The following is a 14281-nucleotide window of genomic DNA, read 5'->3' as shown; positions in this document are numbered from 1 at the left end:
GTTTTTTTCCCTCAAATCTGCTTTGGCTATTTGCAGTCTTTTGTGTCTCCATACAAATTTTAAGATTTTTTTGTTCTACTTCTGTAAAAAATGCCATTGGTAATTTGATAGGGATTGCATTGAATCTGTAGATTGCTTTTGGTAATACATTCATTTTCACAATATTGATTCTTCCAATCCAAGAACATGGTATATCTCTCCATCTGTTGGTATCATCTTTAATTTTTTTCATCAGTGTCTTATAGTTTTCTGCATACAGGTCTTTTGTCTCCCTAGGTAGGGTTCTTCCTAGGTATTTTATTCTTTTGGTTGCAATGGTAAATAGGAGTGTTACCTTAATATCTCTTTCAGATTTTTCATCATTAGTGTATAAGAATGCAAGAGATTTCTGTGCATTAATTTTGTATCGTGCAACTTTACCAGATTCATTGATTAGCTCTAGTAGTTTTCTGGTGGCACCTTTAGGATGCTCTATGTATAGTATCATGTCATCTGCAAACAGTGACAATTTTGCTTCTTCTTTTACAGCTTGTATTCCTTTTATTTCTTTTTCTTCTCTGATTGCCATAGCTATCCAAAACTATATTGAATAATAGTGGTGAGAGTGGACATCCCTGTCTTATTCCTGATCTTAGATGCAATGCTTTCAGTTTTTCACCATTGAGAATGATGTTTGCTCTGGGTTTGTTGTATATGGCCTTTATTATGTTGAAGTAGGTTCCCTCTATGCCCACTTTCTGGAGAGTTTTTATCATAAATCGGTGTTGAATTTTGTCAAAAGCTTTTTCTGCATCTATTGAGATGATCATATGGTTTTTATTCTTCAATTTGTTAATATGGTGTATCACATTGATTGATTTGCCTATATTGAAGAATCACTGCATCTCTCGGATAATCTCACTTAATCATGGTGTATGATCCTTTTAATGTGTTGTTGGATTCTGTTTGCTAGTATTTTGTTGAGGATTTTTGCATCTATATTCACCAGTGATATTGGTCTGTAATTTTCTATTTTGTAGTGTCTTTGTTTGGTTTTGGTATCAGGGTGATGGTGGCCTCACAGAATGAGTTTGGGAGTGTTCCTTCCTCTGCAATTTTTTGGAAGAGTTTGAGAAGGATGGGTGTTAGCTCTTCTCTAAATGCTTGATAGAATTCACCTGTGAAGCCATCTGGTCCGGGACTTTTGTTTCTTGGAAGAATTTTAATCACAGTTTCAATTTCATTACTTGTGGTTGGTCTGTTCATATTTTCTATTTCTTCCTGGTTCAGTCTTGGACGTTATACCTTTCTAAGAATTTGTCCATTTCTTCCAGGTTGTCCATTTTATTGGCATAGAGTTGCTTGTAGTAGTCTCTTAGTATGCTTTGTATTTCTGCAGTGTCTGTTGTAACTTCTCCTTTTTCATTTCTAATTTTATTGATTTGAGTCCTTTCCCTCTTTTTCTTGATGAGTCTGGGTAATGGTTTATCAATTTTGTTTATCTTCTCAAAGAACCAGCTTTTAGTTTTATTGATCTTTGCTATTGTTCTCTTTGCTTCTATTTCATTTATTTCTGATCTGATCTTTATGATATCTTTCCTTCTGCTAACTTTGGGTTTTGTTTGTTCTTCTTTCTCTAGGTCCTTTAGGTGTAAGGTTACATTGTTTATTTGAGATGTTTCTTGTTTCTTGAGGTAGGCTTGTATAGCTATAAACTTCCCTCTTAGAACTGCTTTTGCTGCATCCCATAGGTTTTGGATCGTCATGTTTTCACTGTCATTTGTCTGTAGGCATTTTTTGATTTCCTCTTTGATTTCTTCAGTGATCTCTTGGTTATTCAGTAACGTATTGTTTAGCCTCCATGTGTTTCTGTTTTTTACATTTATTTTCCCTGTAATTGATTTCAAATCTCATAGTGTTGTGGTCAGAAAAGATGCTTGATATGATTTCAATTTTCTTAAATTTACTGAGGCTTTATTTGTGACCCAAGATGTGATCTATCCTGGAGAATATTCTATGTGCACTTGAGAAGAAAGTGTAATCTACTGTTTTTGGATGGAAAGTCCTATGAATATCAATTAAATCTATCTGGTCTGTTGTGTCATTTAAAGCTTGTGTTTCCTTATTAATTATCTCTTCAGATGATCTGTCCATTGGTGTAAATGAGGTGTTAAAGTCCCCCACTGTTATTGTGTTACTGTTGATATCCTTTTTTAGAGCTGTTTGCATTTGCCTTATGTATTGAGGTGCTCCTATGTTGGATGCATATATATTTATAATTGTTATATCTTCTGCTTGGATTGATCCCTTGATCGTTACGTAGTGTCCTTCCTTGTCTCTTGTAACATTCTTTATTTTAAAGTCTATTTTATCTGATATGAGAATTGCTACTCCATCTTTCTTTTGATTTCCATTTGCATGGAATATCTTTTTCCATCCCCTCACTTTCAGTCTGTATGTGTCCCTAGGTCTGAAGTGCATCTCTTGTAGACAGCATATATATGGGTCTTGTTTTTGTATCCATTCAGCAAGCGTGTGTCTTTTGGTTGGAGCACTTAATCCATTCACTTTTAAGGAAATTATTGATATGTATGTTCCTATTGCCATTTTTTTAATTGTTTTGGGTTTGTTTTTGTAGGTCCTTTTCTTCTCTTGTGTTTCCCACTTAGAGAGGTTCCTTTAGCATTTGTTGTAGAGCTGGTTTGGTGGTGCTGAATTCTCTTAGTTCTTGCTTGTCTGTAAAGCTTTTGATTTCTCCATCGAATCTAAATGAGATCCTTGCCGGGTAGAGTAATCTTGGTTCTGGTTCTTCCCTTTCATCACTTTAAGTATATCATGCCAGTCCCTTCTGGCTTGTAGAGTTTCTGCTGAGAAATCAGCTGTTAACTTTATGGGAGTTCCCTTGTATGTTGTCATTTTTCCCTTGCTGCTTTCAATAATTTTTCTTTGTCTTTAATTTTTGCCAATTTGATTACTATGTGTCTCAGCGTATTTCTCCTTGGGTTTATCCTGTATGGCACTCTCTGCGCTTCCTGGACTTGGGTGGCTATTTCCTTTCCCATGTTAGGGAAATTTTCAACTATAATCTCTTGAAATATTTTCTCGGGTCCTTTCTCTTTCTCTTCTCCTTTTGGGACCCCTATAATGTGAATGTTGTTGCATTTAATGTTGTCCCAGAGGTCTCTTAGGCTGTCTTCAATTGTTTTCATTCTTTATTCTTCACTGTGTTCAGCAGCAGTGAATTCCACCATTCTGTCTTCCAGGTCACTTATCCGTTCTTCTGCCTCAGTTATTCTGCTATTGATTCCTTCTAGTGTAGTTTTCATTTCAGTTATTGTATTGTTCATCTGTATTTGTTTGTTCTTTAATTCTTCTAGAGTTTTGTTAAACATTTCTTGCATCTTCTCGATCTTTGCCTCCATTCTTTTTCCAAGGTCCTGGATCATCTTCACTATCATTATTCTGAATTCTTTTTCTGGAATATTGCCTGTCTCCATTTCAGTTAGTTGTTTTTCTGCGGTTTTATCTTGTTCCTTCATCTGGTACATAGCCCTCTGCCTTTTCATCTGTCTGTCTTTCTGTGAATGTGGTTTTTGTCCCACAGGCTGCAGGATTGTAATTCTTCTTGCTTCTGCTGTCTGCCCTCTTGTGGATGAGGCTATCTAAGAGGCTTGTGGAAGTTTCCTGATGGGAGGGACTGGTGGTTGATAGAGCTCAATAAATCTTTAATCTGCTTGTCTGCTGATGGGTGGGGCTGGGTTCCCTCCCTGTTGGTTGTTTGGTCTGAGATGACCCAACACTGGAGCCTATCCGGGCTCTTTGGTGGGGCTTATGGCAGACTCTGGGAGGGCTCACGCCAAGGAATACTTCCCACAACTTCTGCTGCCAGTGTCCTTGTCCCTTGGTGAGCCACAGGTGCCCCCCGCCTCTACAGGAGACCCTCCACCACTAGCAGGTAGGTCTGGTTCAGTCTCCTATGGGGCCACTGCTCCTTCCCCTGGGTCCCGATGCGAACACTACTTTGTGTGTGCCCTCCAAGAGTGGAGTCTCTGTTTCCCCCAGTCCTGTCAAAGTCCTGCAATCAAATTTCACTAGCCTTCACAGTCTGATTCTCTAGGAATTCCTCCTCCCGTTGCCGGACCCCCAGGTTGGTAAGCCTGACATGGGGCTCAGAACCTTCACTCCAGTAGGTGGACTTCTGTGGTATAGTTGTTCTCCAGTTTGTGAGTCATCCACCCAGCGGTTATGGGATTTGATTTTATTGTGATAGCACCCTGCCTGCCGTCTCATTTCAGCTTCTCCTTTGTCTTTGCATGTGGGGTATCTTTTTTGGTGAGTTCCCATGTCTTCCTGTCAGTGATTGTTCAGCAATTAGTTGTGATTCCAGTGCTCTTGCAAGAGGGAGTGAGCACACGTCCTTCTACTTTGCCGTCTTGAACCAATCTCTATTTTTACTTTTTGAGCCAAGTATTGTTAATATTTTTTATGCTTTTCTTTTAGAAGTGAATATTCTTAGTTCCAAGTTCACTAAAGTATTTGTTAGTACCCTGAAATAGTCAATTGTCCTTTCTATATTGCCTAAATTCTATTTCAAAAAAATTTGAGGCAAAGTCAGTATTTGCACAGAATTATGAAATCACTGTAAAAATTTCTCTGTGACAGTATAAAAACTGAATTAAATGTCTTTTCTGGTTTTACTTGCATTTGTTGTAACACATGTGAAATATTGCAATAAATAGTTTTTTCTTTAGCACTTTGTGATATTTAATATGGGGTGAGTATTTTACAGTGTTTTTAACTAGGGACTTTTATTAGTCTATCCTCACAATATCTCTGTGATACAAATCTAGCAATTATACAACTATAGAAGCATTTTTGGTTTTAGTTGCTCTTGTTCATTTTACTTCACTGCGATAAGCAAAAGAAACTCAAGTAAGGAAAAGTCAGGAAGTCAAATAAAATCTAAATATTTCTCACCAGTTCTGTCATTTTTTCAGAAATTGATATTCAACAAGTACAGATGCATTAGAATTCTTGCTAGAATCAAAAATATGGATTGCTTTCATAGTAAGAAACAAGTAAACGGCTTGATAAATTTTGTTAGTATTTCTAGCAAGTTACCCTCAAGAAAGTCTATTGTGTGTTAATTTTCAGTGTGAATAAAGATATTATTGAATTCAACATCCTGAATAGCTATCATTTTTAAACTCTTCATAGTACCACCTAGAATTCAAAGTACAGAAGTACATTACACCGTCAATGAGAATTCACAAGCCGTTCTTCCATGCGTGGCTGATGGAATCCCCACACCAGCAATTAACTGGAAAAAAGACAATGTTCTTTTGGCTAACTTGTTAGGAAAACACACTGTCGAACCCTATGGGGAGCTCATTCTGGAAAATGTTGTGGTAAGTTTAATAGACATGAATAGATACATTAAGCCAGATTATTAATTCACCTTTTTACATCTAGTGACTTAGCTCGGAAATGTATTTTTTAATAATGAATGAAAGAAAGTACTCTTATAAATTCAGGTCAAAAAATTAATTTTACACATATTTCATTTTATGTCCCCGAGAATAGTATTTAGCAGATCGTGAGAACTCATAAGTGGCCTCCTTCTAAAATTATTTTATTTTTGTGGAAATCTGTGTTTATCAGGAAAAATTCTAAGCCTCTGTTATATTCCATGTTTGTAACGATGCATGAGGATGGTTAGAAGAGTAGAGATGTAAGAATATCTGATGTATTATTAAGCAAATACAAAAAGCAGGCTTTTTGCTCTTTTCAGGTTTTTAAATAACTCTTAGTCTTAGGGATCAGTGCAAGCTGGGGTTTTTGAATATTCTTAGGTGGTACTTCGCCAGTCTGCAAAATTGTAGCTATGGGAAGCACCTCAGTTTTTCAGTGTGAGCCCACTTGAAGAGGAATCTGTATCTATGCATACCACATGACTTTTAAAAAAATTATCATGTGGTTTGAGAGTATCAACACTTGGTACTAAATATTAAACATGATTAAAATGTGAATCACTTACAGAGCTTTTGTGCCTATCTTATTCCTTTTCATTACCCTTCAAAGTGCCTAAATTTCATTACAAAGTCTTCATAGAATTAAATTTGAACAAATTAAAATGATAAATTCATCACATTCACTTAGTATAATTTCAGCCTTTAGCCAGACTCCTGGAATTACCAGATAAATAGCTCTAGTGATAGGTTAACTCTGTCTCATGTGCTACTGGAAATTGTATTTATTCAAATCTAAGTTTCCATCAATTCTAAGATGCACCAATATTTTATGTGCCACTAAGACAAAAATATATAGTCAAGTAAACTAGAGAAGATCATCAATTTTTAAGTTGTATCCCAAATTCAGAGATATTAAAAGTTAAAACTATGGATTTTAGAATTGATAAAATAAGGATAAATTTGTTTGCTTGTTTGTTTGTTTAAGCTGGTAAATATCTCCAGTAAGGATTACTCCCAGGTTCAAGAATGTTGAATTAGGCCCCTTAATCACTCTTAGACCTGAAGAAATTAAGTAAGAAAAGTTTAGACTTTTAGTGAGACAGTGACTCAGATACATTAAGAAATATATCAACAGTAAGGTAGCTTATAAAAACTGGATGAAGGACACAAATGATAAGTCTATTTGTGAATAATATGTGCAATCCAGATTTTCAAAAGCTTTACTTCCATAAAATCCTTGATTTTAAACTTAAGTTCTTATAACCTGGGAATTTTAAGAATAGCTAAGTGGTGTCAGAGTGGGGAGACCTTTACATGGAATATGATTTATTCCTGTTTGCCTTTAAAAAAATTAGTATACAACCAACCAAATTTAGATTATATCTATAATGAGTAATTACAATTTTTATGCTGCATTTCCAATCAGTTTTTTGATGCTTCAATGCAAAAATATATATTCTTAAACTTTTTAAAAAGAAGAAAAAGTCTGTAATATGGACCTTAACGCAGTCAGAAGCATTCAGTCATTAATTCAACAAATATTTATTTATCAGTGTGATCAACACTGATTTAGGCACTGGGAATAAATACATCAGGGAACAAAGGAATCAAAGATCCTTGCCCTCCTGGAGTTTATTTCTAGAGGAGGGAGATAGACAATAAAAATAAACAATGTATTGTTTCATACCAGTTGCCAAAAGAAAACAACTGGTATGAAAAATAAAAGAAGAGCAGGGTAAAGGGGATCAGAAGTTGGAGGAGTACAGGTTACATTTTTTTTTTTTTTTTTTTTGCTGTACGCGGGCCTCTCACTGTTGTGGCCTCTCCCGTTGCGGAGCCGTGCAGGCTCAGCGGCCATGGCTCACGGGCTGAGCTGCTCTGCGGCATGTGGGATCTGCCCTGACCGGGGCATGAACCCGTGTCCCCTGCATCGGCAGGCGGACTCTCAACCACTGCGCCACCAGGGAAGCCCCAGGTTACATTTTTAAATAGGTTACATTTTTAAATAGCATAGTCAGAGTAAATGTCCTTTGGGAAGGAGATATTTTGAGCAAAATTTGAAGGAAGTGAGTTAGCTAAGCAAATATCTGGAAGAGGAGCATCCCAGGCAGAGAAAACTGGGATGCTCTTCCCCCAGATTTTAGGGCAAAGAAATTAAGGTGGGTGCAAAGAACGCAAGAATGTAAGGTAGGAACATGTCTGATGTATTTGAGAAACATAAGGCCAGTGAAAGCAAAGAAGAAAAAGAATGAAAAGAGAGAGAAAGAAGTCAGAGAAAAATGAAAGCCAGATACAGGTAGTGTCTTGCAGGTCATAACAATTTTGCATTTTACTCTGAGTAAAATCAGAATCCATGACAGGTTTTGAGCAGGGGAACAATGTGGTCTGCCTTATGTTTTTGCAACATTGCATTGGCTCCTCCTCCCCCTTCCCCCCGCCCCTCTTCCTCCTCCTCCTATTCCGTGAGAATACACGGTAGGGAGGCAAGGATAGAAACAGAAAAGACCAGTTGGGAAGATGGTCTGGAGGCAGAGGAGAGATTATAGGACTCAAAGCTGAACATTAGGTCAATCCTCATCTCTGGCCCAATTTCATTCCTTTTTATGGCTGAGTAATATTCCATTGTATATATGTACCACATCTTCTTTATCCAGATACTATGTGTAAAATGGACAACTGATGGGAACATGCTGTACAGCACAGGGAACACACCTAGTGCACTGTGGTAACATAAATGGGAGGGAGGTCCAAAAGGGAGGGGATATCTGTATGCATATGGCTACTTCATTTTGTTGTGCAATTGAAGCTAACACAGAATTGTAAAGCAACCATACTCCAATAAAAATTACTTTTAAAAAAAAAGGTGAACATTAGCAGAGAAGGGGTGAGAGGTGATTGGATTTTGCACATACTTTGAAGCTAGGATTTCCTAGCTAGATTGCAAGTAGAGTCTGAAAAATAAAAGAATAAAGGATAACTCAAATGTCTGAGAACAAAGGCATGAACAACTGGAAGAACAAAGTAGCCATCAACTGAGATGGTGTGAAGGCTGCAGATAGAACAGGAAGGGGAAATGGGGAGTTCAGTTTTGGACATGAGTGTGAGATGTCTTTTAGACATCTAAGCAGAGAGTTGGAATGAAAAGTTTAATGTAGTTGGAATTTGGAAGAAAGATCTGGGCTGGACATCCTGTTACTCATCAGTAGATAGATGATATTTAAAGCCATAAGACTGGATGAGATCACCAAAGAGAGGTGAGTGCAGATACAGAAGAAAAGAGAACTAAAACTGAGCCGTCTCACATACCAACATAAAGACATTAATGTGGAGGGGAAGCCAGCAAAAGGAGTTGGAAAAGGAGCAACGAGTGAAGTAGGAAGGAAACTAGGGGAATGGGTTGTCCTGGAAGCCAAGTGAAGACATGGTTTTAAAAAGAAGGAAGCCAGAATTGTGTCAAATGCTGCCAATACATCTAATAAAGTGAGTGCCAAGAGCTGGATTTAGCAGGTGAAATTTTGGAATTGCAGGTGTTATTGCCCTTACTCTTGCCATTTCCTTTGATAATTTTGGTGGACTTTGGTGCCACATTACCCAGAAAGCCAACTATGCTGTCAAGATTCTAACAGCCTTTGGGACTATTTGCTCTTTATTTGTACATTTCAGTACAGCAGTTGACGTTTAATAAACTTTAAAGTTTTCTGAGATCTTATTATAAATTCTATAGTTCTATAAGGTATGGGCTTTTGTTTAAATTCTTATACATTTTAAATTATGTTATTTAAAAGCTAGCCAGATGGTTCAGACTACAAGATGGAAATTTAAACTGTCTTTAAAGAAGAGTGCTCCTTTGGGGACCAAGCTGTGTAACTTTATGTATTATATGTAGTATAATGTAAGATTATGTAATTTTAAGCTGTATGATTTTTCTTTCTTTAAGCCAGAGGATTCTGGCACCTATACCTGCGTTGCTAACAATGCTGCAGGTGAAGACACACACACCGTCAGCCTGACTGTGCATGTTCTCCCCACTTTTACTGAACTTCCTGGAGATGTGTCATTAAATAAAGGAGAACAGCTACGATTAAACTGTAAAGCAACTGGTATTCCATTGCCCAAGTTAACATGGACCTTCAATAACAATATTATCCCAGGTTGGTAATTTAATTCTTAAGAAGTGAATAGTACACCCATAGAGAACTCAAAACCAATCTCCATTTTTTTTTTTAAAGCCCAGGAGCCCTCATCCCTGGGAGGACAAGTGTCTCTATTTGTTAGACTTTATGGCCAGCATAAAGATATTGTCTGTAAAGAGAAATTGTTGCATCCCAAAATTGAGTTCTGAAGTACTGCATTTACAAATGCCTTGCTGGAAAATTAGTAATAAGCTTGAGTTTTCTCTGCTATAAAGATTTATGTTAATCACTAGAATTCACCAACTGTATCACCTTAACAATAATAGTATATCTTACTAAAGAAAAATAAACTCTAAAAAACTTAATCAGTACTCTTTTCTGAAGGCGTAATACTAACTTAGCTATTTAAATTTTTAAAGCTTAATTTTCCACATAATATTCAGCAGTATGAAACTTTAAAATATAATTTCCATGGGAGAGAACATGCAAGGTAAACATACTTAACATAATCAGATATTGGCTGGTCTAATCAAAACCTTATTTAGTATTGATTATTTTAGGATTAGCATGTTTATCTTATACTCTATTCCAAGTATTGTAAATACCTTTGTAAATATTTATATCATCATCACTTATGGAGAAGTTCAAATTATTACAAAGTTAATCTTGTTGTTATTATTTATTACCTAACTAGCGTATATTTTCATGATTTCCCGTCTGAGCTGCCAGGTCAGTTGAATTATATTTTGATGTAAATTGTTTGGGAGGAAAAGTGGTGTGAGAAATGAAATGGAAAATGTCATATTTCTGAATGAAAGATTTTTTGAAACCCAGAGAGACTGTGAGCCAGCTTTAGGCAACCCTTTGAGATGAAAGGTGTACTTCAAATCGAAAATTCATTTTGAAAGATGTTTGTTTTCATTCTCTTCTCCTGTTCCTTCTTTTTTTTTCATTCTTCAAACAAGTGTCTAGAGACACAGCACATAGCTCAGGAAGAAATCCCTGGAAAAGGCTCTCTCCTCCAATGTCATAATGAGATCTCTTTGGTTCAGTTGCTGACCAATTCATAAATCTAACCTGCAAAATATTGAGCTGTACTGATTATTTTCCTAGGTTACTGAGAGGTATTTGTGTTGCTTTCTACCTTGTTTCCTTCAGCCCACTTTGACAGTGTAAATGGACACAGTGAACTTGTCATTGAAAGGATGTCAAAAGAAGATTCGGGTACTTATGTGTGCACTGCAGAGAACAGCGTTGGTTTTGTGAAGGCCATTGGATTTGTGGATGTGAAAGGTGGATAAAAAGTCTTCTATTTTAAATTTATTTATGATGAATGGTTTGTGTTTTGCCTCCTTATTGTATAGTAATACAATATAACTTCAATGTATTAATCCATTTAGTCTTATTTCACAGATATGCAAATTCATGACGTAAAAAAAATTATGAACATTCAACTCAGAAGTAGGTAAGCAGTATGTAAAGAGATCATTTGGCACAAAATGGAATCATCCACTTAGGTTATTGAAATGGACAAAATTATCTCATTGATTAGCATGAGCAATTAATTCTGGAAGATCCATGGGGCTCAAAAGTGGCTTTTCCCCTCGTCACTAAATTATCCTTTAAGTAGATCAAAATCACAAAGAAATTATTGGAGCTTCCTTTTTCTTATACTCATCTTTTGTTATTTCCCCAGAACCTCCAGTCTTCAAAGGTGACTACCCTTCTAACTGGATTGAACCACTTGGTGGTAATGCAATCCTGAATTGTGAGGTGAAAGGTGATCCCGCCCCAACTATCCAGTGGAGCAGAAGGGGGATGGATATTGAAATTAGCCACAGAATTCGGCAACTTGGAAATGGCTCCCTGGCCATTTATGGCACTATAGTAAGTCACACTGGAATTGTCAGTATGCACTTTAACTGTCACAATCAATGCCTCTCTATAGGTGCCATGGATGGGAAAAGTTTCTCATGCATTCCTATTTTAATCATAAAATCTGAATCAATGGGTTCTTTTAAAAAACTGAAACAATGGTTCAAATTGATGATTTTTAGCCCTTCAAAGAAGTACAAGCAATAAAATAATTTTGCTGCTTTGTTCTCCATCATTGACCTATTGTTCAACATCAGAAGATAACTTCCTCAAATCTGTTTTAGAATGCGGAAATTGAAGAATTACAACATTGTAAATTACAAATAAATGTTAGATTTCGTCACCAAGTCGATAACTATATTAGGCTGTCCAAAAGCTTCAGTAATTCAGACAGTGATTAGTACTTTAAGTTATTCTAATTTGGGGGTCAAGTGAATGAGATATTTTATCTGAAAAATTCTTAACTAGACTAAATGAGGGTAATTTGTTAACCCACTGTGGAATTAATTAATTAGTATATACTATCCAATCACCTGCTCCAATGGGCCACTCTCAGTCTTTTCTTCTCCTTGGCTTTATTTCAACCTTAGATGTTATTGATCGTCCCTTCAATTTTGAGATGATTTCTACCTCTAGCTACACGAATGAGTCTCAGGCTTCTTCATTACTGCTTTACCCCCCTTTTCCTCTACACAAACATTACTACTTCTGAAGTCCTTGGTACTTCTTCTAATATCAATATTAATACTAATACTAATTTTTTTCCACCATACAATTTCAGATTCCTAACCCTGTACCTTCAACCCTGAAACTCTTTCAAGTTCCATTTACAGTTTCCTACTAGAAATCTCTATTTGGACAATGCATTGATACCCTGATTAAACACCTAAATCAACATCTGTCTCTCTCCTCCCACCGTCCTCCACTTCCTTCAATTCAGTTCCTCTTAACTGACTTACTCTTTCTATTTAACAAGACCAGAATTCTTCTGTTCACAAGACCTTAGCAAAATCTGTGTCTCTAGTCATCAAATCTAAACTCATGAGGTCCTTATTTTCTATAACATATATGTATAAATTTGTGACTTACATTCTGTGATTTGTCATCATTAGTAAATTAGTTCCTCACTTTCTTTCCTACATTTCAAGCTTTCTAAATGGAGGCTAAGCTTAATGTTTTTTTTTAATAACCCCCTTAAGAAAGAACTAGATATTCGTTGATTTGTTCTGATTATTTAATGCTTTTTAAGCTATCTATAAGAATAGTGTTGGCATTTTTCTTTAATAAGATAATTTTGGATAAATGATTGTAAAAAATGTGATTTTCTGCTTAGGTTTCCTGCCAGTTATTGTCCCCTGAGAGCAATGATAGGTTGCTCAGAAAAAATTTAAGCTAGGAATGTCTTTCTCTTCTTTTCTTTAAAAAACAATCTATTTATGTGGTTAAATATATGTAAGTTTTTCTATTTCCATTGAAGTACCGTCTCAAAAACAAAATTGCATATAAAAAAGCATCATGGTAATAAAAAGTGATTTGCACTGTTCTATAGGCACATATTTTTATAAAACACTGCTTATTTCCGTAGAATGAAGATGCCGGTGACTATACATGTGTAGCTACCAATGAAGCTGGGGTGGTGGAGCGCAGCATGAGTCTGACTCTGCAGAGTAAGCTGCTTAATCAAACTCTAATTAAACACTTGTTTTAAGAAATGTCCATTTAATTGTTCATTTAACTTTCTAGCAAGTACATTAATGGTAGCTTTCAGAGTCTGTCTAATTTACTTTTCTGCTGCTGATGGAGCAGCTGTTACCAAGCATAAGACTGATATAATTTTGCAATATATTTTATCTAACACATGCAGCTCACACTTGCAATTGCTTGGTAGCAGAGCTTTTTGTGTTGTTTGCAATATATTCAATCAAGTACCCTTCGTATAGCTCCTCGTGGTTGTTGTAATGAACTTACAAAAATATCATTTTCTGGCACTTGAAAAATAAGTGTTGAAAATAAAGACTAATGTAAGTGAACTCAAGAGTGCTCCAGCTTGGGGCTTCCCTGGTGGCGCAGTGGTTGGGAGTCCACCTGCCGATGCAGGGGACACGGGTTCGTGCCCCGGTCCGGGAAGATCCCACATGCCGCGGAGCGGCTGGGCCCGTGAGCCATGGCCGCTGAGCCTGCACGTCCGGAGCCTGTGCTCCGCAACGGGAGAGGCCACAACAGTGAGAGGCCCACGTACCGCAAAAAAAAAGAGTGCTCCAGCTCGATTGCTGTCAATCTGCCGTGAAATAACTATGTGCTCCAAGCAGGATTATCATGTTCATGATGAAGGCCCTCAGTATAAACCATTGGAAGACAGGTTTTCATAATTAGAAAAACATGAAAGACTCCAATGGCTCCCTGGACAGTCCCCAGAACCACTTCAGGGGCTGACCCGAGAACAATGTTATTCGGTTGACAATTTAAGGAAATCAGCTTATTTTGAGACTAGGCTCAGTAATTAACGGGATGAATTCATTTACATTTTCTTTATTCACTATTGAGAGATGCTGTAGACTAGCATTTACTAATGGCTGTTTGCCAAACTAACAGCTGTTTGCCAAACTACTATATATATACCATATTTTCTTTATCCATTCATCCGTGGAAAGACACACTCAGGTTGTTTGTATGTCTTGCTAAGACAATGTTTTATTAAAATACATATCTACCAAATGATAACTTTGTGGGATGTCATTAGGAAAAAAGTAGAGTGCCATGATTGAATAAGTCTGAGAAAAAAATAGATTAAACAAGGTTTATTCATTTATTAAATATATAAAG

General features: G+C 36.6%; 1 protein-coding gene across 3 annotated transcripts in view; it reads left to right on the top strand.

The window, feature by feature from the left end:
• The window catches only part of HMCN1 (hemicentin 1), a 508266-nt gene that overhangs the window by 414404 nt on the left and 79581 nt on the right, over window positions 1-14281 (top strand). For all 3 annotated transcript variants that reach the window (XM_029226849.1, XM_029226848.1, XM_029226847.1), the window contains exons 82-86: window positions 5197-5387; window positions 9388-9601; window positions 10742-10876; window positions 11280-11470; window positions 13044-13125. In XM_029226849.1, coding sequence (XP_029082682.1) covers window positions 5197-5387; window positions 9388-9601; window positions 10742-10876; window positions 11280-11470; window positions 13044-13125 — 813 coding nt within the window. The remainder of the gene's footprint in view (window positions 1-5196; window positions 5388-9387; window positions 9602-10741; window positions 10877-11279; window positions 11471-13043; window positions 13126-14281) is intronic.

Source organism: Monodon monoceros, unplaced genomic scaffold (assembly GCF_005190385.1).
Source record: "Monodon monoceros isolate NGI ecotype Baffin Bay Population unplaced genomic scaffold, NGI_Narwhal_1 Super_Scaffold_18, whole genome shotgun sequence".
NCBI classification, from domain to species: domain Eukaryota; kingdom Metazoa; phylum Chordata; class Mammalia; order Artiodactyla; family Monodontidae; genus Monodon; species Monodon monoceros.
The sequence above is the reverse complement of the archived record's forward strand: the minus strand, read 5'-3'. Positions and strand labels throughout refer to the sequence as shown.